The sequence below is a fragment of the Meleagris gallopavo genome, chromosome Z (genome assembly GCF_905368555.1).
Source record: "Meleagris gallopavo chromosome Z, MGAL_WU_HG_1.1, whole genome shotgun sequence".
Classification (NCBI taxonomy): domain Eukaryota; kingdom Metazoa; phylum Chordata; class Aves; order Galliformes; family Phasianidae; genus Meleagris; species Meleagris gallopavo.
The window spans coordinates 11701289-11728238 of record NC_139435.1 but is presented as its reverse complement, the minus strand read 5'-3'; the positions used below and the strand labels follow the sequence as shown (position 1 = coordinate 11728238).

Here is a 26950-nt window from a genome sequence, read left to right as displayed (position 1 = left end):
GAGAGAACCTTCATTCTTTTCTTATACTGAGATGATAGTTCACAATGTTAATTGTTTTCTCTTGGCTTTTTTTGTTGTTGTTGTTTACGTTTTTCCCCTGGATCTTTAATCTAGCTATGTTGATGTGTGTGTCAGAAAGAAGGATGGAAAAGAGAGTAAATATGTGTTTCTTAATATCTTAAACACTTCTGGAGATTCTGCAAACTGATGGCTTTTGTAACATTTATCTCCATCTGTTGCTGCACTAAAGAAATGTAAGATCTGATGTTAGTATTTGAAGACACTGGTACACGTTTCCTATAAATTTTATTTTATTTTTTATAATAAAGGAGGTTTCTGTGAGGGACATAAATGTATTCTTAGACAGATTATTTTAAAGTCACAGTGCAATTTATGCCTTCCATTTTCTTTTTGGTAGGTCATATGTTGTTTACATTTTTCTGAAGACCATCTGAAAGGCTGTCCCATTAATGTCAACAAAATGTTACTAGTATTCCAAAGAATAGTATTTATCTCAGTTTAAGTGAAATTTATAGGGGAATTTTATATGATTATTATCACAGCAGTGTCTATTTTACAGTTATATTCTAGCCTGCAGTCTGAGAGGAACAGTATATTTAAATTAAGTCTGATACTTTATTTTATTTTATTTTTTATTTTTATTTTCATTGTTAAATATATATTTTTTAATTCCAATGACCAGAATGTCTACAAAATCAAAATATTTTGATAAGAAGGAAATTAAACATGGGAGTTGTTCTCTGCCTCATGTGACTGAAGATCTTAATGAAGTTGAGCCATTTCTTCAGGAGGAGTCAGACATAACATCACAAAGTGAAGGTTTGTGTTTATGCTATATTCTTTTACTGTTGTCTGACATAGCAAAGTAGGAGCTTTGCCGAAGTAGAATTATATATTCCTTGCATGTCACATTAGTACATCTTCCTCAATAAGAAAAAAGTGGACTGACGTAAACCAGCTGACAGAAATTATGTAACAGTGCTGTATGTCATATATGTCATCAGTTTTCTGATTTAGAATAATTTTGTTTGTTTTTGTAGAGTTCTTTGAGGAACCATTTGAAACTCCAAAGAGCTCCAATAGCTCTATCAGGATCAAACCTGGAAAGGCAAGTTATCGTCTTATGTCAAGAATTCCTCAACATAATTTAGAAATGGAGATCTTGGTGGAATTTTTTCCATACTTAAACAGTAGTAAAGTGTTAGAGTAAAGTTTACTCTAAACACTTTTCAATATTGATTCAGTGTTTATAAAGCTCAGTGTGTGTGCCTATATTAACAGGTATATAATTATGTTGCATAACATGTTGTGTACCACTGTGTATAAGTATATACTATTTATGTATACACAGATATGTACAAAATCACGTAAACTAAACAAACAAACAAACAAAAAAAGATAGTCTCCTGTTTAATAGAATGTTATAGCTATTTTGTTTACCAAAGCTAGCTGTATTATAACTTATTTCCTAAAAAATATGTGCTGACTTGGAAGTTGTCACAGGGTGACTAAGTAATGACTTATGGGTTGTTTGCTTGCTTGTTTGCTTACCTGATTTTAAATTAAATGAATAAATTATTTTTTGGAGTCTGAAAAGTCAGTTTAGATCTATAAATTAGCCTCATTCTCTCAGTCTCCTGTATTTGAAATTGGCTAGGAGCTATTACAAATGAATATGGATTGCAGCAGTATGAGCTTACTCTCCTGTTGTACTTTGGATTTGGATTCAGTGCTGTTAATAGAATTAGATCCAGTAATGGAATGATTTTCAATTCCCCACTATGTATTACTACATATTACTACAGTGAATCTGTGGCATATGTGAAGTCCTGGATTTGTTTCAGTTTCTTAGTTTGTGAGTAGCTTCTATATATAAAGTTTGTTTCCCTATTGTCATCCTTAACAGGAGGTGTGAGATTAGTAGACTTGATTTCCAGGGTACTGTATGTGGACACAAACTTGAAAATAGAAACATATAACAACCAATTAAAAAAAAAAAATACAATGTTTGGATGGAATTATTAGGATATCTCCAAATACCTAAGCTGCAGCTGTCCTCTGATAAGTGTGTAATTTTTGTTATTTTTGTCAGATTTTTTTTAAATGACTGTTTAATGAAAAATATGTTTGACTTAGGCTAATAAAATAACATTTCATTGAAGCAGAAAGGTATATAAAAATTTTCAAGTTGAGACACATCTTTTTATATTCCAGGACATCTGCAATTCAGCTGTAGATAGTCCACAAGAAGACCAAGAAATGAAAAAAGCAAAGGAAGGAAAGGCTGAACAGTATGTGTGAGAGACTTAATATTTTAATTTCCCTTGGACTTTGTTTAAAAACAGTTAAAATAGTTTTGCTCATTATGGGACTCAGTCAAATCTGAATGGGTTGTTACTGTAGGAACAAACTCATACTGGAATAAATTTCAGTCATGTTCTATTTCACATGAATAGGCATTTTGCATATACAGGGTGCTGGGTGAATTAATAATTAGTTTAGAAATGAAGAGGCATGGTTTGTGGTAAGGACTAGTATTTTCTTTCTGATTAAAGTATGTAATGGAGAATAACTGGAGAAGTTTTCAGATTGAAAATTCTTCTCTGAAGTTGGAACAGTATCTTCAGACAAATTATAAGGGGAGAGCTATTATTCTAGGAAATTTAGTTGTTAACTTGTTAAATAATTTAAAAGAAACAATGAAAATGAATATAGGTGGTAAATTCATCATCTCCTGATGGAGAGAGGGAGATATTTTACAGAACTTAATTTCAAGAAATTTACATAATTTTGGCTTGTTTTAAATTTAATGTGAGCTAGACATATATTTTAAAGTATCTTTACATTTAAAATAAAATGTATGTAAATTTATGGAAACAATCCATAAAGCTTGATTGTCACATCATTAGTTTGAGTTGATTACTGTTTAGTTTAATTTCTTTGAAGCTTTTCAAGGGAAAGACTTTATTCTAAAATGCATGGTTTTTATTTGCTATGAAGAATTGGTGTTTGGGGATTTCTTTCATTTAATGAGAAATGTAACCACCTATTTTTATTCTTTTTTATCAATTTTCTTTATGACTCCACTAAATTTGTTTGTCATAATGAAACCTTTCTCTATAATACACAGTAACTGACTTTATTTTTAATATCTTATTTCAATGGCATATAAATCTATATTCTGTTTGTGTAATATTTGTTAAGAATTCAAAAATGGCCAGCTTTAGGGAAATAAAAGTTTCCTTATTACTCTGGCTTTCCTTTTTTTTTTTTTTTTTCCTTGGAATGCAGATTGGGATCATATTAGCTAATATTAACTGTATTGCTTATTGGATGTTCTCTTCTATGACTGCTCAGAGCAATTTATTTTTTTGTTTGTTGTTTGTGTGAACATCCAGAACTTTTTCCATGCTTTTGTTTGAGTCAGTTTCCGATTGCTAGGGAAACAAAGCTTGAATGTCAATATTTGCCAGCTCAAATTGCAACATAATGCAATAATCGAAGTAATACAGATCAGTATAGCTCTGATAAGGTGGCATTTAGGTATCATTGCTTTAGATATATAAAAGTATTTGTACATAAAATGGGGAAAAAATGAAAAGCACAACAAATTACCGTAGCATTTACAATACTTGTTTTTTTTTTATTGTTTTATTTTGAAGCATGTCTGAGGTTGCTACTAGCACCGTTTCTCAATCATTCTCTTTAGAGCAAAATTCCAAGGTTCCCAGGTAAGGTAAACCTATGGTGTTTTATACAATGGAAAAACTCTTGTTAAATTTTTAGTCTCAAGTAACATAATTTTTATTGCAAAATATTTGTACCTGAAAGCTGTAGTATGGAGTAAATTTTTTGAAGCATTTTCGTGTCATAATCCTTGTGAATCACATACTCTTGCAGTTTTTCTAGAATATCACATGAATAAAACTTCTTAAAGTATCTATGATAAGACATAATTATCTCTGTGAGCAACTTGAAAAATACACTATTTAATATCATCTGGTACATTGTATTTTAATTGTTTTGTAATCTGCAGTTTAATTGTTGCTTTTTAATTATCCAAATAGGTAAAGTCACATTTAGTCATTTAAGTGAAAATAAATTTGCCATCTCTTATATTTCAGCTAATAGTGTCCATCTCCATTTTCTCTATCTTTTTGGTCTTATGACTAACAGGACCTTTTTCTGTCACAGTATTGTATTGTTTTCTTCTGTATCTCTAGAAAAGCCAATGTTTCAGACACCCCATGAGTGAAAATTGTGTAGGTCTTATGTCTTTACTGTTATTTTTCATTCACTATGTTATTAAGCACTAGGAAAAAAAAAGCCTGTGTGCTCTCCAGTGAAGATTGTGCAGTGTTAATTGTTAAATTTTTCCAACAAATTAGTTATATTTTAGATAAATCAAGATATCCTTAACATTTTGTGAATTAACTTAAGACAACCTACTATATGTTTTTTGTACTATGAGCGTTTTTACCAATTTTATTCTTTTCATTCTATTCTTAAGTAACACAGAGATTTCTGTAAGTCACAGTCAGCCTTCCCTTGCTGCTGTGTCAAGTATATCAAGTGTTATCTCCAGTACTTCAATTTGTGCAAAAAAGGAAGACATCAAGAAAGAGGTCCCAACAGAAGAGAAACTGAATACATCAGAAACTGTCAGACAGATGTTCCAAGATGAAATGTTTAAGTTAGTTCAGGTAAGAGCACTTCATTGTTGAAAATTATGTTCTCAGTATAAAATGGTATTTAAGATACAGTTGGGATAATTACTGTTTTAAAGTATTTGTTTGCTTGTTTTTAGAAATTATTAGCATAATAATGAAAGGCTGAATGTGTTCTAATTCAAACAGTTCGGTGTGCTCTAATTGTATAGATTAGGAAAGATTCTTAAGCTGTAATAACTTCATAGTTGTGCTAGCAATTAATTTTTGTTAGCACATTGAAACAATTACATACAAGTTTACATTTACCTAAACTTCACAAAAAAAGTGAAGGAATTTGTCTTTCTTTAGCAAAGCCTGTCTATGACAGATTTTTAATGTATCTCAAGTTCAGTTCAATAAGCAGTCGTACAAATGAATTTTCATTGAAACTTATGGAAGTTGTTTATTGATACTGTATATTTTATGTTAATAAGATAGTGAACTGTTAGAACATGGCTTAGAGGTGATGTTTTTGTGAGGATCCCTGTTAAAAGTGTTCTTTCGATGTTACCTTCATGTGTTTGTGTGTGCAGCTACAGCAAATCAACTTCATGAGTTTAATGCAAATAGTGCAATCATCATTTGCCAACCTGCCAAGTGTGCAACAAACTTTGGAGCAATATCAGTCTGCTCATCTGGAAGGAATCCAGCCTGTGCCCCCAGCAGAAGTCAGTGGCTCTGGAAGACCTTCATGTTCTGCTGGTGCTTCTCAAAAAACGCAACTGTCCACTGAAGACAATAGAGAAAAATATGATCAAAAGAGCTCAAATTTTCAACCACCAAATAGTTTAAGAGATGAAAGCAACTATGTCCATATAAAAGTAGGTGTATCAGTATGTCACTTTTGAAGATGTAAATGTCTCTGTATTTATTCTGTATATCTAACATGTTACCTGTTGTGTTGAATTACAAAATCTTTTTGTAGTGATCACTGTAGACAAAAACAAGCATATTTTTGTGCATATGTAGTTTATCAGCTCTATTTCACTGTGCTTTCAAATGCTTTTTTTATTTTCTGATTTAGAATCATCAGAATGTTTCTTTAAGCCTACTAGAAAACCACAGCAAAGAGACAGGACTTATGCCACCATCACAAGATTTGCATTCTTCAGCATCCGTTAAACCATTTCATCTCCTAGCTCCCTCCTCAGATGTTCAGAAAGCACCCAAATTTATCCCTATTGAAAAAAACACAAATTGCTCGGATGGATTTCCTTTGCTTAAGCTTGAATCAGCTTATCATTCCAAACCAGCATTTTTAGATCCAATGTCATCAGCTTTTGCAAGACCACCCCCACGAGTAGCTTGGAATTCATCATACTCTTTATGGAACCATCAATCATCATATGAAGAAAGAAGGGGTAGGTCTGCAACACACTGGAACATGAGTAGAGATAAACCTGAGATCTTAAGACCAATGCAAGAGGAAGAGAAAAGATGGGCAGAAACTGTGTATAAGCCACCCTCCAAACACCTATGTTCAAGTCAGTATGAAGAGCAAGAAGTTTCACTTGAGCAGCAGTTCTCTGGTAATGTGAAGATGGACAATATAATGATCACCAACAACGTGGCTGGTATTCCTCTACTGCACTTGAATCTTGATCCAGTAGCTAGACTTCCACCAGTTATAAGACAGCCAATCACCACTGCTTTAATACCTGTTAAACCTGTAACAAAAGAGACCGACCACAGAGAAACAGTACAGCATGCAGGAATATCACTGCTCCATGCCAATTTACCTCAACAAAAGAAGGTACTGGATTTAATAATACATTTTTCTAAGTTGCAAGAGTTTTTAGTATCATAATTTCTAATTCATCAAAGATTAGTTAGTGTTTACACTTCATGGAATTTGGAAGTCTTCAATCCAGGTAATAGAAGAGAGTTTGGAACTAAGGTACCTTTATACTGGAATGTTAATGCAAAGCAGGCTTGGTACTGTTTTGGAATTGTTTAAAGAATCTACTGGCTCAAAATGATAAGTTTTGATAAATCTGTCACAAAAAGTAATCTCTGCTGTTTTTACAGAAAGTTAAATACAATTATTTACAGAACGACAAAGGAAGCAGTAAGAAATTCTATACAGGTCAGAAATGTAATGCACTGTAGGCATTTTCCTTTAAGGCTTGGAAAGAAAACTTTGTCTTGTGGATGTTGGGAACCTGATATTTTGAAATGTATTGTTCTGACAGAATCTCATATGCTCACCTGTTTCAGCTGAATGTAAATGTTTTTCCTAGAAACATTTCAAAATTTGTCTACACTTCCTATTTTCATCTTCAGCCAGATATGTAAGAGCATATTAGGGAAATAAGTTCTGTGGAGGAAATTCCTATCTTCTGCTTTGTTTAATGGAAACAGTTTGCACATTTACACATTGCTTTTGATTCCGCTATTATGTTTTCATTCTCTCCACAAATTAACTATGTTTATATAGCTGAGATACAAACAGGACTTGCTGCATTCATCCAGTATGACTGGGGTCCCCCCGTTTTATCACTGTTTTATTTTTTTCTTTTCTCTCTGAACTTACAGGTGCCAAAACTTGTTCCACCTCAAGATCTCATTGCATTTGAGCAGTACTACCACCATCACAGTGCAACCAGTACTTCATCTGTACAGGACCAAACTAAGCCTATCCAATTACTAAAATCTGATTTTAAACCATTTGAACCAAGAGATGTGCAGAAAAGTACAAAAAGGCAAGCCAAACTTGTGGGTCTTCATTTTGAAGAGACTGTGTTGTGGATCATCATTATTAGTAGTAATCTTTAGGAAGGAAAGGATTGCAGTGTTTTAATATAGTTCAAAACACAAGCTCTGATAATGAGTCCAGAAGATATCCCTCAAAATTCCAGCAGTTTTGGTTTGTTTTTTTTTTTTTGCTAGCTGTGTTACGTATGACTTTTGACATTTTTATTTTTACCTGCCTGCATTTATCTGTACCTTACTGGGAACGGATAATGACATCATTGCATCTAGAATAGAATGCTTGCTTCTGATTATGATGCTTTTAACGCAGACAGATGGACAGACTCTGAGTGTTCACTGTCAGGTTAGGAACAAACAGTGCATAAATAACTGCAGCTGTAGTTTAGAAAACCTGTTATGATATTATCAGTTGAAATTCTTAAGGCTATAGTTGTTGTCTGATAATGTATTCATCAGATTCTTAAGAGAATTGCAACTTTTTTAGTACAATAGTAAATAAGAAAGTTTTATTGGTAACAGAAGTCCGTATCTTGCTGGAGTATTTCTTAGAGTTTTCTTACAGGCATTTTGTGTTGTAATGATTTATTTTTTTTTTTTTAACTACACAAAATGTAGTTACATTGTCCAGATTATCCAGATTGTAATATTTGATATGACTATTTTACTTGACTGTTAACACATTTTGCTTTGATTGGTGAATGTTTTTATGAGCTCTTGTAATTATTTTAGATGTGTTTCTCATATGCAAAATCATCCTTTGAACCAATCTTTATGCAGCAGTTTTGTTTATCTTTTCCACCTTTGTTTCAGTGTGTATTTATAATTATTTATAATTGTGGAGCAGTTCTTACTTTTATTTATAATTATTATGTTGGCAGACAGAAGAGACGTAATAAGAAACAAATGAAAGAGGAAGTGGAAAAGGAGAAACGAAGCGTGTCTTTCTGCCCAGATGATTCCATCATCAATATTAGTGATACAGTGATCGCTGTTGAATCAAAAATGGTAGTGTAGAAAAATTTTTTCTTTGCCTTTTTCAAGTATTCAGGTATTAAAAGAAAAAAAAAAAAACTGAAACAATCATGTAAATTTCTTTCATGCTGTCCTCTAGAAGCAGTACATACTCTTCATTCACATCTTCTGCAAGGAAAGTTTTATAATGGAAAAAGAATTACAGGGGTGCATTTGTTTCTCTTGGGATGTGAACCTTCCTAATTAGAATAGCATATTTTGACATTTAAACTAAATACAGATATATGCACTAATCACTTAAAGAATGTTCTGCCTGTCAGTAATACGAGGATAGCTATCCCAAGCATTACTTTTTTCACATGAAGCTGATTGATGACAGTATAAGTCAGAATAGGGAGAAAGAACTCTCACCACTATTTTATCCAAGTCATTGAGTAGACAAATCCTTCCTCAAGATAGGTTTTGATTTATACACTTCTGTTGTTTACACAGGTCATTTTAGTATCTTTCAACATCTTTTGGGATTATCCTTACCAGTATTAGATTGAAAACCTGAATGTTTATCCCAGTACAGCACGCTCTATTTCTGGTCCATAATATACTTTCTTTGAGACTTCCTTGTCTATCACAGCTTCTGGAGAATCTGAGCAGATACTGTATCTCATAGAGAGAAAATTAACAGCATCAACAGAACCTTTCATTGTGGCTGGAATTTATTTTTTATGATTTTTTTTTTTTTTAATTAGGATCCAGAAACAAAATGTACGTCTTACCTGCAAGATGATTCTTTCATTTCCATGGGCAAGTACAAGTACATTTAGTACTTTGAGTGCTTAAATAAATCAAGGAATAGAAGTTCGTTAGGCTTCAAAGCAAAATTCCATATTAAGATAATATTAAAAGATATCAGAAAAAGATAAATCAAACTGTGTAAGCTTTAGAAATATGATCTGCATTGTATATAACAAGATCATTTCCCAGAAATTGAGAAAAACCTTTCAAGATGATGAACAAATGTTCAGTCCTCTTTTGGAATATTCAGTTTTATGGAATTAGTATGGAGAGATTCTGTACTTACGCTTGTTTAGCTTAAAAACATCACTGATCGTATCACTACATTCCCCAATTACTTGTTAACTCAGAATAATTCTCCTGAAAGTTTTGTTAGTTTCCTTGAAAATGGGTGATGATGTTTTATTTACGCTTATAAGCAGTGAAGTTCAGGAAAGAGTAAAGAGTATATTGTATGAATTTCAATAACTATGGCTCATAGTGATTTCTTATTCATGTGATTAAACAGAAGGGGGCTTTAAACATACACTTCAAATTCTAAATCAGTTGTATTTGTTTTCAAATATATTTCCAGTTTTATTTGACAGCATCTTCTAATTGTATGAGATTTAGGACTCTTATACTTAAAAAAAACTGAATGTTTACAGTATTTCTAGCTCAGAAAAGGAAGACAATGACTATAGAAAGATCTGCTTCTTTCTAGCGTATTAATTCAACATTAGTCCTACCAGACACAAATAATGCAATCCATTCTCTGAAATTTGTCTTAGACAAATTCTATCTTGCAAAGATCTGTAAAAATATCAGTAAGGAAATAAATGTATGCATGTCATAATTATTTCCCTCTGCTATTAGATTATGAAACAAATTCATTGCTCCATGTATTAGTATATTTGGTTTGAAGACTACACACATCCAAACCTAGTCTTGATTTAAATTCAGTATAACACTGTAAGATTCAGTTGAAGTTTGCAGAAGACAGGTATTGCAAATTTTCTTGATATCATTTATAAAATATACTTAAAATAATGTGTCAGAATGCAGGGAAACTTCTTCCGCAGCCCTTAGTTTTAAACTAAAATGATTACTTTTTCTAATTCATGCACTTCTTATAGACAATTATTTGCACGTTTTAGACAAAGCGGCAGAGGCAGTTACCACTCCAGATCTACATTACATGGCTTCTACAAAGAAAAAAATAGCAGAAACTCAGGATGCAAGTACAAACACTCACCCAGGTAAATGTTACCTGTGCAAGTTACAGCAACCATTTATAGGTATTGCTTCAAGTTAATTGTAATATTTGGTGACTTTTTGCATGTTTAACTTTTTGTTACAAAAAAAAAACAAATGAGAAGATACTGGAATGTAAATTACAAACTATTAGCTAAAATAATTGTAACTAAAAGTACTACTGATGTGATTGTGTAAGTGACTCTGTATGCTTTCTGTATGTCAGTTGTGTTGTGATTTTTTCTGAGGGCTTCTTTTAGCTTACATTGTTTTTATGAAAACACATTTTAGACAGTGTTTCACGTTTGATTGAAATTGCTTTCCTACCTCTTCTTTCCAGCTTTCCTTTTATCGTAGGCTGGTAAATCAGAATTGTACATTCAGATCATGCCATATGTGTCTTTCCTTAGATTAATGCATTTTGTTTTCTTTTTCCTATCAAGAGCTCAAATCATATAAGGATATTGGAATCAGTACTGAAGTTGAGATTTCTGATGTTGAGAAAAATGAGTCAGATACGTCTGTTCCTGTGTCAGGTATGGTTTCAGGCTTTCTTTAATTCATTTATTGTTTTGGAAATCTATAAAAATACTACCACTTAATGTATTTCTGTCTGATGCAACTTTATATATAGGGTATTGATAACCTTCTGATTTATTCTATTTCTTTCAACCAAATGTTGAGTAATAATAAATACTATTTATGAAACATTTGGCTCTGTTTTAGCTAGTGCATTATACTCATGCTTTTGTTTCTGTGTTATGAGAGACATTTATGGGCTTTACAGTGGTTTTACTGCGGCTCAATTTTTACAATTTTTTTTCTGGTATGTAAAATACTGGTGCTGTTTGCAAAATACAAAATTGAAAGTGATTTTGATTTGAGGCTAAACATATATTTTGTTTTATGTTTTGTCCCCCACAAAAATTATAGCTCTCTGATAAACAGTACTATATAAGATTTATTACCTTAGAATTTTCCCTCTGCTAGCACACAGTCCTATTAATTTTTCAATTTTAGAAAATTCGACAACGTTGCTCCATTTGGAAAATTATTTTACTATGTAGTGTACATTGCAAATATTATTTATTTATTTCATTTTTCTAGACAAGTATTGTCATTTAATTAGATCAAGTCAAGATACAGATTTTTTTTTAACTAATTAAGATGGAATTGGAAATGAATAGCAATTTATACTGCAGCATGCTGTTCCAATTTTAATCTTTTGAGTATTTTTTTGCTAATTTATCACCAAAATGAAAAATAATTAGATGGTGATTGATATTCTTTGAGCCAAACTTTGAAGAAACCTATTACACAGTGGCCTGGGCTGGAAGGGACCTCAAGGATCATGAATATCTAACCCCCTGCCACATGCAAGGCCATCAACCTCCCCATTTAATACTAGACCAGGCTGCCCAGGGCCCCATCCAACCTGGCCTTGAACACCTCCAGGGACGGGGCATCCACAACCTCTCTGGGCAGCCTGTTCCAGCACCTCACCACTCTCTCTGTAAAGAATTTCCCCCTGACATCCAACCTCAACTTCAAACTATTTCCCCTCGTCCTGCTGTTATCTACTCTTTCAAAGAGTTGATTCCCCTCTTATTTGAAGGCTCCCTTTAGGCTGCAGTGAGGTCACCCTGCAGCCTTCTTTTCTCCAGGCTGAACAAGCCCAGCTCCCTCAGCCTGTCTTTGCAGGAGAGTTGCTCCAGCCCCCTGATTATCTTTGTGGCTCTCCTCTGGACCCTCTCCAACAGCTCTCTGTCTTTCTTATTCTGGGGCCTTTAGACCTGGACACAGTACTGCAGATGGGGCATCACAAGAGCAGAGTAGAGGGGGACAATCACCTCCCTCTCTCTGTTGCCGCTCCTCTTCTGATGGAGCCCAGGATACCATTTGCTTTCTGAGCTGCAAGAGCGCACTGCTGGCTCATGCTGTTTTTCATCCACCAGGACCTGCAGGTCCTTCTCCACAGGGCTGCTTTCAAGGACTGCTCCTTCCAGACTGTATAAATACCTGGGATTCCTCCGGCCCAAGTGCAAAACCTTGCACTTTGCTGTGTTGAAGCTCATTAGGTTCACCCAGGCCCACCTTTCAAGCCTGTTGAGGTCCATCTGAATGGCATCCCTTCCTTCCACCATGTCAACCACACCACTCAGCTTGGTGTCATCAGTAAACTTGCTGAGGGTCCACTCAATTCTGTCATCGATGTTATTGATGAAGGTGTTAAAGAGCACTGGTCCCAAGGCAGACCCCTTGGGGATGATGCCCAGCCTCCACCTAGACATGGAACCATTAATCACCACCCTTTGTCTGCAGTTTTTCAACCAGTTTTTTATCCATCGAGCGGTCCACCCATCAGATCCACATCCCTCCAATTTGGAGATAAGGATGTAGTGGCGGACCATGTCAAAGGTCTTTCTCAAGTCCAGGTAAGTGACATCAGTTGCCTTTCCCTTGTCCACTGATGCTGTCACTCCATCATAGAAGGCCACCAGATTGGTTAGGCATGACCTTCCCCTGGTGAAGCCGTGCTGGCTGTCTCAGATCACACACTCATTTCTCATGTGATCAAGCATGTCATCCAGGAGGATCTGCTTCATGATCTTCCCAGGTACAGAGGTGAGACTCACCAGCCTGTAGTTCCCTAGTCCTCCTTGTTCCCTTTCTTGTAAATGGGAGTGATGTGACCCTTCCTCCAGACATCTGGGACCTCACCTGACAGCCACAACTTTTCAAATATGATGGAGAGTGGCTCGGCAGCCACCTCAGCCAGCTCCTTCAGAACCCTGGCATGCATACCATCCGGCCCCATAGACTTGTACACATTCAGTCTCATGAGGCGGTCTCGGACCTGCTCTGCCCTTACAGTGGGGGGGGAGATTTACTGCCCCGGTCCTCACAATAGGTTTAGGGATGCAGGACTCAGAGATGTGAGAAGTATTAGAATCTCAGCTGCCAGTGAAGACTGAGGCAAAGAACTCATTCAGTACCTCAGCCTTCTCTTCTTCCGTTGAAGGCAATTCTCCTTTTACATTTGCCAAAGGAGGTACACTCGCTTTGGCCTGTCTCTTCTGGCCAAAGTACCTGTAGAATGTCTTCATACTGTTTTTCATATCCCTTGCCAATTTCAGTTCTGCCTGCGCCTTGGGTTTCCTGATCCCACATCTGCAAGTCCTGACAGCATTCCTGTATTTTTCCCAGGTGACACACCCTTGTTTCCAGAGCTCATGTGCACTTTTCTTTGCCCTCAGTGTGTCCAACATAGTGCCTTGCCAAGCCATGCTGGTTTCCTGCTTCCTCTGCCCGCTTTCTTTCAGAGGGACAGAAAGCTCTTGTGCTCTCAGAAATGCATCCTTGAAGGTGCATTCTTTCCTCAACATCTTTATCTTTAAGGACAGCATCCCAGGAGATCCTGGCTAACAATTCCTTGAACAGCTTCAAGTTTGCTCTTCTGAAGTTCAGAGCCCTGACACCACTCTTTATGAGGCCCACATTTCCTCAAGATCACAAACTTGACCGGGCATGGTCACTGCAGTCCAGGCTACCTCTAACCTTAACACCTTTAATGATCTCCTCTGCATTGGTGAGCAGCTGGTCCAGCAAAGCTTCACCTCTGGTTGGTCTGTCCAATACCTGGACCAGAAAGGTATCATCAATGGGTTCCAGAAGCCTTCTGGACCTCTTGCAGCTCGCTGTATAGTCTTTCCAATAAATATCTGGATGGTTGAAGTCACCTACCAGGATGAGAGTCTGTGAGCATGACACTTTCTGCAGCTGAAGCAAGAAAGCCTCATCAACAGCCTTTCCTTGATCAGGCAGCCTGTAGTATTCTCCTATCATCGGCTGGCCTTTGTTAGTTCTATGCCTAATTCTAACCCACAGGCTCTCAATCTGTTCTTGACTTTTTCTCAGAGGGAGCTCCTCACAGTCCTTCCACTCTTTGACATAGAGGGCAACTCCCCACCCTTCCTACCTTGTCTATCCCTTCTAAAGAGCCAATAAACCTCAGTGATGTATTCCAGTCATGGGAGTCATCCCATCATGTTTCCATGGTAGCAACAAGGTCATAACTTTCCAAGTGCATTACAGCCTCCAACTTCTCCTGCTAATTTCCCAGGCTGTGTGCATTGGTATAAAGACACTTCAGTTGGGCTTTCTAGTCCCACCACCTTTCCAGGGGATCTAGGATCCCCTATTGAGCAACGCTGTTTATTTTCATTTTAAAAAGAACAGCTAATCAAAGTATTTATCATTCAGAGAATGCAGACCAAGTGGTTTGTCCAGAGTTTCATGGCTTTTACTGTAAATATAATATTAATCTTTTTTTTTTCCGTAGAATCATCTAGCATCCCTAAATTATCATCACCCAACATGTATTTAAACCTGAGATTCTCCAGTGAAGTGAAGGAGAGACTTCTACCATCATCTTTGTCTGATGTACCTGATTTGGTTAGTGGTGCATATGGTTTAATTACAAGAATACCATTTGTCTTATCCCTTGAATCTGTATTCTTCATTTTTGGATAAGTAAGTTGTAGAATATGGAAGATAGCAGTTGTTCTGTCTCTGAAGCAAGAAATCTCTTTCAACTCTTATAAAGAGTAAACATAGGAAATGTTTAAAATGTACTGCTCAAAACACATACTGGATAATTCTTCATCATCTTGTTTTTGTTTAGAGTGAACATAAATATATTAGTGTGATTGACATTGAAGACAGTGACATTCTTAATGATTTACCAATGGCACCTGAGTCAGCAGATGAAATAGTTACTACAGAGCAAAATGAAAAGTTTGAAATTCCATCTACTGCAGAACTTCATCGCATGGCAGCTTCTGTTACTAATGCAATTCCATCTGAGCTGCTTCAGAAGAAAGGTAAACATTTTATTTTTAAACCAGGAAAAATGCTTTCCATTTTAATTATAGTATTCTTACCCCCTCACAGAATATCCTCAGCCTTTCTCCCACTCAATTCCTTCTTGTTTTGCTTTATACATCAAAACATTTATACATTTGACATGTTTGTATTGATAGTGCCTGCTAAAATATGCCATAGCTTTGTCTAATTATTTGCAGTACTTAAATGCTTACAGTTCATTCAGGGATGTTGATCCACTTTTTTATTTCAAGACAATCTTCTCAAAGATTTATCAAGCCAAAAGCAAAAGGAGCATAAAGAGGCAGATTCTGCTAGAGAAAGTATAACTTGGAACATAGAATTTGAGGATACAAAAGCTTTTCCTTCTACGAGGCTGCTGTCGGAAGTAATTGACAAGGAATGCTTATCCACAAAGCATCAAGAAATAGATATGCAATTACGTATACTGCAGAATGTAACAAAAAATATGGAGGAGGATTTCAGAAATACCAGACAGGTGAGTTCAAACTGCTAACTTGTTTCTGAAATGGTTTACTTTTTGCTTCCTTCAACTAAAGAGAAAAACTTGTATCTTGGAATAATACATTTTCGAACTTGGTAGGGGTGGGGAAGTCTCTGGACTCTCAGGACACGCTGGAGGCACAACAGCACACCAGTGTGGTTAAAAGCTGTTAGTCTCCAGTGCATTCTGAGAGTCCAGAGACTTCCCAACGGGTAGGTATATAGTGAGAGAGAATAAAATGCAGTTCTTTCATGTTTGGTGCAGTATCTTTTGGCTGATGTGGTTGCCTACAGTTGGCCAAATACTGGTTGAAATGGTGATGTTCTTAGTAAACCAGAGGAGTATATTTAATTTCCTTGTAACTGTAGAATAGCAAAAAGTTAAGGGCTCAACAGGAGCAAAAGTTTGGCCTCTCCAGAATATTAAGTGACTAATTCTGGAAACTGTTTCCACTGATTTCATAAAATACTTGCACTTTTAACATCTTTATGAAAGTAAATATATAAGTAAAATAAATACATTTTGGACATGGTGCATTCAGATGATCTTACATAGTAAGATCTTATATAATAACAGACCTCTTAATACTACATCTAGGGGAATATTGGCATTTACTTCTTCATGTTACTTTGACTTCCTAATAATGTTAGAGCAAACCCCTCATAGTAGGGGGTGACTATTCTTAGCACGAGCCAGTATTTTACCAGTCTGGTAACCAAAAAAACCAAAGTTTTTTATTTGTACATTACTGTAACTGAGTCAGTTTCCTGTTTGCTTTGTAACTCCACAGCATCTGCTTTTTCTATAATCATTCAAACAAATAATGTCCATTGCCTGGTGTTCCAAATATTCACAGAAATATAAGGACCTCAGTGTGTCAACTGCAAACATAATCACACTCAAGAGGATTAATTAATCTCTTATATACTTCCTTCAGGTGATCATCTAAGCTGATTTTTCAAAGCTTGCATTGAAAGAAATCTTTGTATATCTTTTGTGTTGGAGCATTTCACTGTGTTTTCATTTTTAAACTTATTCTTAGTACTTAACCAAATCATGATCCCTGAAAATAAACTGATTTTCTTTTTGCCCTTCCTTCAGTACATAAGAACTGGTCATTTATTTTATAACAATTTCTTATGTATTAGATGTGAGTGTTGAGGTCTGTTCTTTGTAAAAAAAAAAAAATGCACTTTAAAATGTCTCAACAAGATTAATCAGTTTCACTTTATAGTTTTCAAATTCAGGAAGCTTCTGACTTAGGAAAAGTGTGGAAATATTTTTATTTTTACATTTTTTTTAATAAGATATAGTAGGAAAATTCAGATATTGATAAAATAAGAGAAAATGTGTTTAACACACTAAGACTTCTCACAAGAATAATGCAGTTCATATGTATTATTAAAGTAACACTCCAAAAGATAAAGTTCTTTAAAATAGATAATTCCACTTTAGATACTATGATTCTGAATTATTTTCTTTGTTTTGAATAAGGTTGCTCATTATAATGTTCCTAAGATTCAGAGGAAGAAAAAATACTTAGAGCAAACTTTGTGAATATCTGCTGTGTAAGTCACAAAAATACTTTGGAGATTATATTCTTACTTAGTTTTGGGGTTACATTTATAGCTCGTGAAAATAATAGAAGATTTGGAAATGGCTGCCAATTTGGACCCTCATGGTCATCCTTCATTCTCTGAAGATTCTAGAATCATTGGTGATGGTATGTGTTCAGTTAACAGACAGACAGTAAACTTTGAGTTGCATATTAAACTGGGTTTTTTCTTATCAAAGAAATTGCAGTCCCAAGAAATGTTACTGAAATATTAAAGAAATTAAAAATACAAGAGGAAGAAAAAATACCCAAACTAGAGAATCTGAATAACACTATGTTTGTTGCCTCAATAAAAAAATTATTTGAAAGCATCTGTATACTTTCATCTTTTCCAAAACTGTAATGCGAGGCCTGAGCATGGGACTTTAAAGATGATAGTGTATGTTTCTATTTTATTAAAAATTGAAATTGCTGCTCATGATGACTTTGTTTGCTGATAAAAAATGAGTATGGATTTAGTTCAGTTTCCCCTCTCTATAATACTACAAATGTGTCTCTGGAGGCTATGTAGTTGTAGATTCTTCGGATTTTTATTACATGCTTACATCAGCTTAACTGTCTGCTAAAGCAAATAGGTTGAATAATTTATTTTATATATAACCATAGAATCATGGAATCATAGAATGTCTTGGGTTGAAAGCGACCTCAAGAGTCATCAGGTTCCAGCCCCTCTGCCACAGGCACAGTTACCAACTACTAGATCAAGTACCAGATCAGGTTCTCAAGGTCCCATCCAACTTGTCCTAGCATACCTCCGGGGATGGGACATCCACAAGCTCTCTGGACAACCTGTTCCAGCCCCTCACCACTCTCAGTGAAAAACTTCACCCTCACATCTATTCAGAATCTTTCCTCCTTTAATTTAAAACAATTCTTCCTTTTCCAGTCAATATCTACCTTTGTAAAATGTTGATTTTTCTCCTCTTATAAAATCTCCTTTAAATATTGGCAGGCTGCAATGTTTTCTCCACACAGCCTTTGCTTCTCTGAACAAGCCCAGCTCCTTTAGCCTGTCTTTACAGGAGATGATGCTCTGATTGTCCTTATGGCCCTCCTCTGGACCTACTTCTAAAGCTACATCTTTCCTGTACTGGGGGCCCCAAACCTGGATGCACTCCAGATGGGGCCTCGCAAGTGGTAGAAACAAATCATGTCTACATCTGCATTCATATTTAAGGAAATATTTGAGATGTCCATTAGCCTTACACAAAATACTTTATAGTTTAGTCTTGTTGACTTGTACAGGACTGTGACATACATCACAATTCTGGTAGGGCACTTCCATAGGAAGGCACAGCTGATCTCTCAACAGTGTACTAAACTGTTGATATAAATCTAAGTTGTTGTAGGTTGGACACATAAACTAAATATGCCACTAACATATAAGATAGATAGTTGTATTTTTTTTTCATTAGTAAGATAGATAGTTGTATTTTTTTTTTATTAGTAAGATAGATAGTTGTATTTTTTTTTCATTAGTCTATAGTAATAATTTTTTGTAGTAATATTATTTGAAGGGTATAATTTTTGAAGATATTGTGGATGATGAAAAGGGGAGCTTAAATCATCCCATACCCAGTTATACCACTTTGTAAATGCAGGAGAGTTCACTTCCAATCTCTGCTTCTAAATTTCTCAATGGCATAAAATCATCTCTGGGTATGATTTTTAATGTTTGCTATTCCCTTTTTCTCCATTTAAAACGAAGCAATCCTTTTCTTCCTTGATGTAGCATTTGCTCATGGCTGTTATGTAATGGCACTGAGCTCATAAATGGCAGTTTATGGCTAGCTATTTTTATGGATGATTATTCTTCGAGTCAGTTTACTTTCCAGTCTTTCTAACTTGCATTATTTAGAATGGCTTCATGAATGTGCATTGATAATAAGTTACGTATTACATGACAGTACAGTATCACTGAGCTTTGAAGACAGTTTGGCAGTGTATTATACGTGCCCTCAAATTCACCCTGTTATTGAGAGAAAACAAATAACTTTGGGTCTGTTTCTGAATCTGTCCCCTGCCCTGATGTGTAATTTTTTAAGTATTATTTTCTTAAGTATTAGGTGACACAGTGCCATACAGTGCTCTTTTTTTTCCTCCTGAAGCTGTCTTTATAAAAATCTCTGGCATATTTTTGTGTTTTCAAGATATGAGATTTCAATTTGGTCCAGCAGCATCAGCAAAATAATTGTTTTTAATCATTACATGGTAACTACTGTTTATATCCCAAAACATTATTTTATGAGATCCCATTTCATTTTGCAAACTGACAGTATGTTGATTTTTGCAATTTTGAAGACTGGGTAGCAGTAGAGATGTTCTCAATGTCTAAAAATATAGGATATTTTATCTCTATGTTGCTTGTATTGCATGTTTTCAAGCTCATAAGAATTACATGTATTTTATACTAGTGAACATGCATTTGATTGTCGTATTTGCAGAGATCTCTCTTGATAGGTGTTAAAACATGGATCCAGTATCTGTATATATTAGAAGCAAATCTCAAATGACATGCACATACATTTTATAAAGAGTATTATGTTTATTATTTCCTCTTGAAGTAAAAACTTGTAAGCTAAGAAAACTCCCGGTTATACTGAGTTGCAACTGTAATTTTTTGAGTGAATACTTACTAGTGTAGGAAGAAGGCACTCTGAGACGTCCATGTTGCTCTTTGCCACATTTCCTGAACTGCAACAGTTCAAAACTTGGCTTTTTAAAGTAAGTGGGAATCATTCATTTTCCTTAAATAGCTGGACAATTAATTGGAACAGATCTTTCCCACTTAGCTGGAAATAGTTAGTTTCATTGTGGCAGGGTGTCAATCTGACAATATCTATCTCCTTTCCCTAGTAAAACCGTCAGGTGCTGTTAAAAAATGTTCTGTGAAAGCTCTGTATTAGATAATAGATGATATGCCCTCACCAAGGCTTAGGTATAGAATTCATTTACTTTTGCTACTGGTGTATTCTGATAGATACATTTTTGTATTTTATCTCGCAGGCATAACATATATATTTAGCCTGTGTATGAGTACAAGGTTTTTATTAACAAAGTCTGTTTCATTTTCAGGCGTTCATTTAAATGGCAAACTAAGTGAGAGGTATGTATTTCAACTTTTTTTTTTTTTTTAATTGTTTATTATCAGTAAAGGAACTGTCATTTAATATGAAAGCTCTTCTGTTAACTAGTTTTTGGCATTTGTTCTCAGTTCAGTACTGCCTGCTACATTTATTTTTATGCAGAATTTGCAGAAGAATTCACAGTTGAATACCTGAGTTTTTAATGTAGTTGCTGCTGATGTCTGTGCACATTTGTTATTTTCTCTGTGTGCAAAATGCTGTCCTTGAATGAGAGCGTATAACTGTTTTAGTAAGCTGTCACTAGAAAATTTTTGAAGAGTTGCCCTGTAAAAAAATAAGAATTAACAGACTGGATTTCAAAACTGGGTTTAGCTACTGTAGCAACTTTTCCCTGAAGTGCAGCAGTAAAATCAATGCTTTAATTTATTGTATAAATATTTTAAAGTCAAACTGTTTGTTGTGAGTAGAGCAGATATGGGGATGATTACATAACCTGGAGGATGTGTAAGAAGCAATAAACAATAGCAGATGGTGATTTCCCTGAAAGGATTCTTCAAATTAGCTGCAACATGTGATAGTAAACTACAAAAGACTTAGTTTAGATTGAAAGCAACTGATTGAAAGAGCAGATAGAAGTTAGGTAAAACCATTCTCTCACTCTCTTGCTCAAGTCATTAAGAGTTGGGGTTCCCGAAACACGTAGCGTTGCACAGCTTCATCTCACCATGTGCAGCAATGCAGAACCTTGCACATTGCTCCTGGCCTTCTGGGCTGTTGGTTTTAGGCTCTTCTGGGCTGGCCACACAGAGCAGAGCTAAGGCAGTTCAACTCTTGTTGGGGCTATATTTTCTCTGATTTTTTCAGACCTCACTATACTGTCACACACCTTATGTTAGTCAGGTCTGGCACATTCTGTCCTATTCACATCGGGGACAGTGTTGGCTGAAGTGCACATGGTAACAATGAAGCTGGTTAACTTCCTAAAAAGTGCATCTACACACATTATGAATGTATTGCTTGTTTGCATAAACACTGTGAGATGCAGAGGAAAGAAAATTTTCTTAACACATTCTGACAAAGCAACATGGCTTCTCTTTTTGAATGTAATAGGAAGAATTTAGCTTGTACTTATGGCATATTCTACTTCAAATTAGTAACATTTTTTTCCCCTGGCTAACTTCAAGTTCTGTAGAAGATCCTCTGCAAATCACTGGTTTGAGTGGTGTTACTGATATGATTAGTAATCTTGTAATGGAAGGTGGCATCTCTCCGATGGAGCTGGACTTCCTGAAAACACAGGCTAAGAAAATCTCTAGGTAATAACATGGCTGTTTTTCAATATGTTTTGATTAAATAATTTAAACACTGGGTATTCTTTTTATCGCTCACATCCTCTAAGCAATAGAAGAAAGCATGTGATTTCTGATGATGAGATTACTATTAGAACTGTTCAATAGCCATTATTTTACTGTTCACTACTGTCAAAAGTGGTGCTTATTTGGATATTTTTTTATTCTTTGTTTTAAAATTCTTTCCTTCCTACTAGCTTGTTTTTTCTGTAGGAATAAGTTTTAGCACAAGTCTTTACAGACTGCAGAATCAGCTCAGCCAAGAGAATAGGAACCTCCTAAAACAGTTCTGGTGGTCAAAATCTTAATCTTGAATTGAATTTTGAATGAATTGCAATATTTTTATCATGTCACGTGTGGCTGTCATTATTTGCAAATTAAAGGATGTTCTAGGTCATTTACCATTTATGTCTACTCTCAAGATTCATAATCTAATTGGATTCTAGTCTGTCATTCTTGAGATTTTTTGCCTTCCTGGCTAACAGCTATAAAACGATGTGCGTTCTTTTCTGAGATAATTTGAAATTGCAGCTGTTTCCCCCTCCTGTTTATGATATCAGCTGCTTACAAGGAAAAACTACAATTGTTAAGGATGACAAACAATCTGTTGCACTGATATAACAGCTCACATCAGTTTAAGAACCATGTCTCAGTATGTTCTAGTGAATCATTAAAATGGAGTGTACTGCTGTGATTTTACTTGTTATAACATTTGTCATTAAAACTGTAGAAGTAGCTCAAATCTACATCTTTGAGGGAGCAGGACAGTCCCTTCCCTCCCTGGCTGGCAGTGCTGGACCTGATGCACCCAAGGTTAATGTTAGCCCTTTTGGCTGCAGCGCATGCTGCTGACTTGAAATCAACTTGCCATCAATCAGAATTCCCAGCTATCTTTACCAACGCATGGGGCTGCTCTCCAGTCTCTTGTCCTGCGGTCTGTAAGTATAGCCAGGGCTGCCCTGTTGCACGTGCAAGATCTCAGCTTTGAGTTGAACTTCATGCAGTTGGTGATTGCCCAGCCCTCCGATTTTTCAAGATCTTTCTGCATGGCCCCTCTGCCCTCAAGGGAGTGAACAGCTCCTCCCTATTTAGTGTCATCCACAAACTTGCTTAGTATACACCAAAGAGAACTGGTCCCAGTATGGAGCCCTTGAGACCCCACTAGTGACTGACCATCAGCCTGATATAACGTCATTTACTGTAACATCTTTGACCCTAACCACTTTTCTTGGAAATGTGACTACTCTTATAGCTATAGCATGGAGAAAATACGTATTACACAGCTGCTGAATTTAAAAAATATTCCAAAATGAATTAAGTATTTCTGAAGAGCTCTAACTGTGAAGTTCTGCTAGTGTTTACTAATATCAGTGTTAGTATTCTGATTTACCGTGTTTAAAGTGACATGTACAAAGAGGCTTCTGAAGGAGCTCGTAGCTGGAGAGAATAAAGGGTGTTAGAATCATTGGGTTTTTTTATTTGTTTGACGTGCAAGTTGGTTTGGCTTTTTTGTTTGTTTCTTGTTTTGTTTTTTTAGTTAGTGTTTATATAATAATATAAGAATCAAAAATATTTGTAATATGACTTCCAGTTTTTACTGTACCAATTTTCCTATTTTCTGAATGTAATTAACAGAAGAAAAGTTTTAGGAAATATCTTGGAAATTACTTGTGTATAAGAACTTACATGAAATAAAATTTTACAGAAGAAAATTTAATAGATGGGAGATTTCAGCTCACTGAGAATTTTGAATGAATTGCAATATTTTTATCATGTCATGTGTGGCTGTCATTATTTGCAAATTAAAGGATGTTCTAGGTCATTTACCATTTATGTCTACTCTCAAGATTCATAATTCTGCTTTCAGACATTCTCAAAAAACAGAAAAAGAGAAAAAAGAGATACGAGCATGGATGAAAAGAAAACAAAAGGAAAGAATGAGAGAATATATGAAGAAATTAGATGAACAGAGACAGAAAGAACATAATCCATTCAAAAAGAATATGGTAAGAAAAAAGCTTATCTTGAAGAGTAGTTTATGTACTGTGCAAGTGTCGATAGTTCAGATTAAGTAACAGCTGTCAGTGATTTTTTCCTATTTAAATATTTTAATATTGCTCTTTATTTAGATATAATTTTATTTATTGGAATTGGCTGTGGTTATGTCAGTGAGCCTCACAGTCTTCAGTAATGATGGCTGGCAGTAACTGAAGAAAAAAAGATAAGGAATATGTCAGAAATTATTTCTGTATCTGTACTAAATCTTGAAATATGCATTTGTCACGTGGATACTTTCAGGACCTGAAGATGCACTGAGTCAGGGAAATCTCCACTTCAGTAGGAGATGAGACCAAACAACAGCAAATGATTCCCCATATTTCTTTTCTGATGTAAACTGAATGTCGGGTTCGCTGTAAACTGTTTCATGGTGAAGTTCTATTAACTTTCACTTCAAAGGAACAAACATGTAAAAGGCAAAAATGTTCTGTTAGTTCATGATTTGTTATTCACTTTTACTAACAAAGTTGACCCAGACTGGTCTTTTGTATATGTGCAGAGATAAGTGATTTCAGTTAAATGTATACTGGCTTACTTTTTTTTGTTGAATTCACTAGGTGGGGGTTGTCACAGCTTTAGTTAAAAAAAAGAAATAAAAATTGTGCAGTTGTACTCTAGCAAATAAGTCAAAGTGAAACCTTGCCCTGTTTGTTTTGGGTTTTTTGTTTTGTTTTTTTTTTAATGAAGTACTGTCAAGAAAGTGACTCATTTTTTTGGCACTTGATTGTGATGACATGGAACTTTGACCTCTTTAGGATTAATACTTTCAGCATATGAGCTATGGAAGGCAGAAGTGCAGCCTTCTAATATATTTTTAGAGCTTCGAAGCTTATAGAGACAAATCTCTTAGTTAGGACATATGTCTGCATTCCATTTTTCATTCTGGAGTGTTTTAAACAGTAATTTCCATGTCAGGTAGATCTAAACTTTCAGGGATAGAGTGGAATGAGACCACAGAAAAAGTTAAGTGATTGATTATTCAATTTTTGTACTTTCTTGCACAGAATTGTCGTCTTACTTCAAAGGATATTAAATTACTCAAGAAGAAGAAAGAAGAAAAAGACAAGTAAGTTGCTATATAGGTAATTTGTGATATTATCAGTGTAATGAACCTGAGGAAGTGTGGAATAGGTGAGTGCATGGTGAGGTCGGTTGAGAACTGGCTGACTGGCTGAGAGGGTGATGATCAGCGGTGCAGAGTCTGGTTGAAGGGCCAAAAAGATAATAAAGTAACTGTAGCATATCTCCTATGAAGAAAGGCTGAGTAACCTGGGTCTGTTCAGCTTTGAGAAAAGAAGACTGAGAGGGGATCTGATCAATGTCTATAAATATCTAAGGTGCAGGAGTTAGACTTTTCAGTGATGCATGGCGACAGGACAAGGGGAAATGGCCACAAACTGAGGCATAAGAAGTTCTGCTTAGGAACTTCTTCACAGTGAGGGTGATGGGGCACTGGAACAGGCTGACAAGGGTGGCTGTGGGTTCTCCTGGGCGATATTCAAGACTCAATTGGATGCCCACCTGTGCAGCCTGCTGTAGGGAACCTGCTTTGCAGAGGGCCTGGCTTGGATGATCTCTAGACGTCCTTTCCATGCCCTACAGTTCTGTGATTCTGTGAATATTCCATTATAGGAAGTGGTAGTTTTAACTAACTGGTCTGTGAAAATTTCAAATGTGGGTGGCATTTAACAAAAACCATAAATGTTTCATGTTTTTTTACATTTACCTTTACCTTTTAGGACAAGTCTGAACACTTTTCATCCATTGCCTTTATTTTTCACATTCCAAATATGTATGTGTATGAAATTTTGAGTCAGTAAAATTGATTTGTTCTTTCTATCAAACCTGTTATTATAAATACTTCAGCTTTTTGCTAATTTTCTTAAAAAGATTAGTATGTGCTTTCTGAAACTGTAAAAATACTTCTCTTTTGGATACCAAAGAGCCTTTCAAGCCAGTTGCAATTGAGTGATTATACATCTTAATATATAATGTCATGGTTCCTTTTCTCCATAGAGTCCTGTTTTCTGAACATCACAGTATGAGAGTATCACAAGCACTTTCTCTGATGAATGAAATGTTATCTGAAACAATGACGGTACCTGCAAGTGAGCACAGACCATGGTCCAGGGCAAGATCACCTCAGGAGTGCAGGAAACAGCTCACTGCATCTACTAAAGGGTAACAACTTTGCATGTTAATTAATTTTATTGGCTTCTCTGCCACACACATATGTCTGCAACTTGTTGTGTTGTAGGATTAGTTCGAGAGAAGATTTATAATCTTACAGAAAAAGAGATACATTTTCATTGGATCAGAGGAGTAGGAACTCAAGTTTTCTTTTAACTGCCAGATCAAATCTTGCCTTAAAAATGCCTTTTGGAGCACAGGCTGAGACAACCCTAGATTCAAAGGAATAATTGCTGTCCTAGCCCCTTCCACTTGGCAGCAATTGGGTACTGGAAAATAGCCAGTGACATAGTTAATGATTTCTGTAGCATCCAGTAACAAGCAATAGGCAAATATAAGCTCTACTGTGAACACATACAGAATAAATAAACTAGTGTTCAGAAGAGTCTAGATTTACTCTTGTCTTTTCTAACTTAGGAAATCAGGTTTTTTAATTCCCTAGAGTTTTACTTTTTCTTTTACAGTTTAGAACTTATTGCCTTCTGAGGACATGGTGATATTTTAGTTTTACAAATTAGTAAATATATTCTCCTTAATGGCTTTAATATCACATATACATAATCTAGGTGTATATTGTGGTGTCCATTTTTGTCCTCTACAACTTTATTTTCAAGAATAGTAGGAGGAACTGGAAACACTTCAGAAAATTTTCTAACTTCCAAATTAAAATATTTCTGCATTTATTTTAATTGTTAAAGTTCCAGGATAGATTGTTCAACTGAATGCAGTCAGTGCTTTGCACAGCCTGCTGGTGCCCAAGGGCAGTTTAATGGAACCAGGCCTATTAGAATCAGAATGCAGAAAGCCAATTAGGAGTGGTAGTA

The 26950-nt window shown here is 35.4% G+C and overlaps 1 protein-coding gene across 4 annotated transcripts in view; it reads left to right on the top strand.

The window, feature by feature from the left end:
* Positions 1-26950, top strand: part of CPLANE1 (ciliogenesis and planar polarity effector complex subunit 1) — a 60082-nt gene that overhangs the window by 29567 nt on the left and 3565 nt on the right. For 2 of the 4 annotated variants that reach the window (XM_085213097.1, XM_085213095.1), the window contains exons 28-48: positions 704-840; positions 1062-1129; positions 2236-2318; positions 3684-3752; positions 4532-4724; positions 5264-5551; positions 5755-6483; positions 7266-7432; positions 8321-8447; positions 9161-9215; positions 10343-10444; positions 10883-10975; positions 14782-14894; positions 15124-15322; positions 15578-15822; positions 17458-17551; positions 20519-20549; positions 21714-21845; positions 23746-23884; positions 24941-25002; positions 25953-26117. In XM_085213097.1, coding sequence (XP_085069223.1) covers positions 704-840; positions 1062-1129; positions 2236-2318; positions 3684-3752; positions 4532-4724; positions 5264-5551; positions 5755-6483; positions 7266-7432; positions 8321-8447; positions 9161-9215; positions 10343-10444; positions 10883-10975; positions 14782-14894; positions 15124-15322; positions 15578-15822; positions 17458-17551; positions 20519-20549; positions 21714-21845; positions 23746-23884; positions 24941-25002; positions 25953-26117 — 3291 coding nt within the window. The remainder of the gene's footprint in view (positions 1-703; positions 841-1061; positions 1130-2235; positions 2319-3683; positions 3753-4531; positions 4725-5263; positions 5552-5754; positions 6484-7265; positions 7433-8320; positions 8448-9160; positions 9216-10342; positions 10445-10882; positions 10976-14781; positions 14895-15123; positions 15323-15577; positions 15823-17457; positions 17552-20518; positions 20550-21713; positions 21846-23745; positions 23885-24940; positions 25003-25952; positions 26118-26950) is intronic. The other 2 variants (XM_085213096.1, XM_085213098.1) reach the window with 2 other exon arrangements.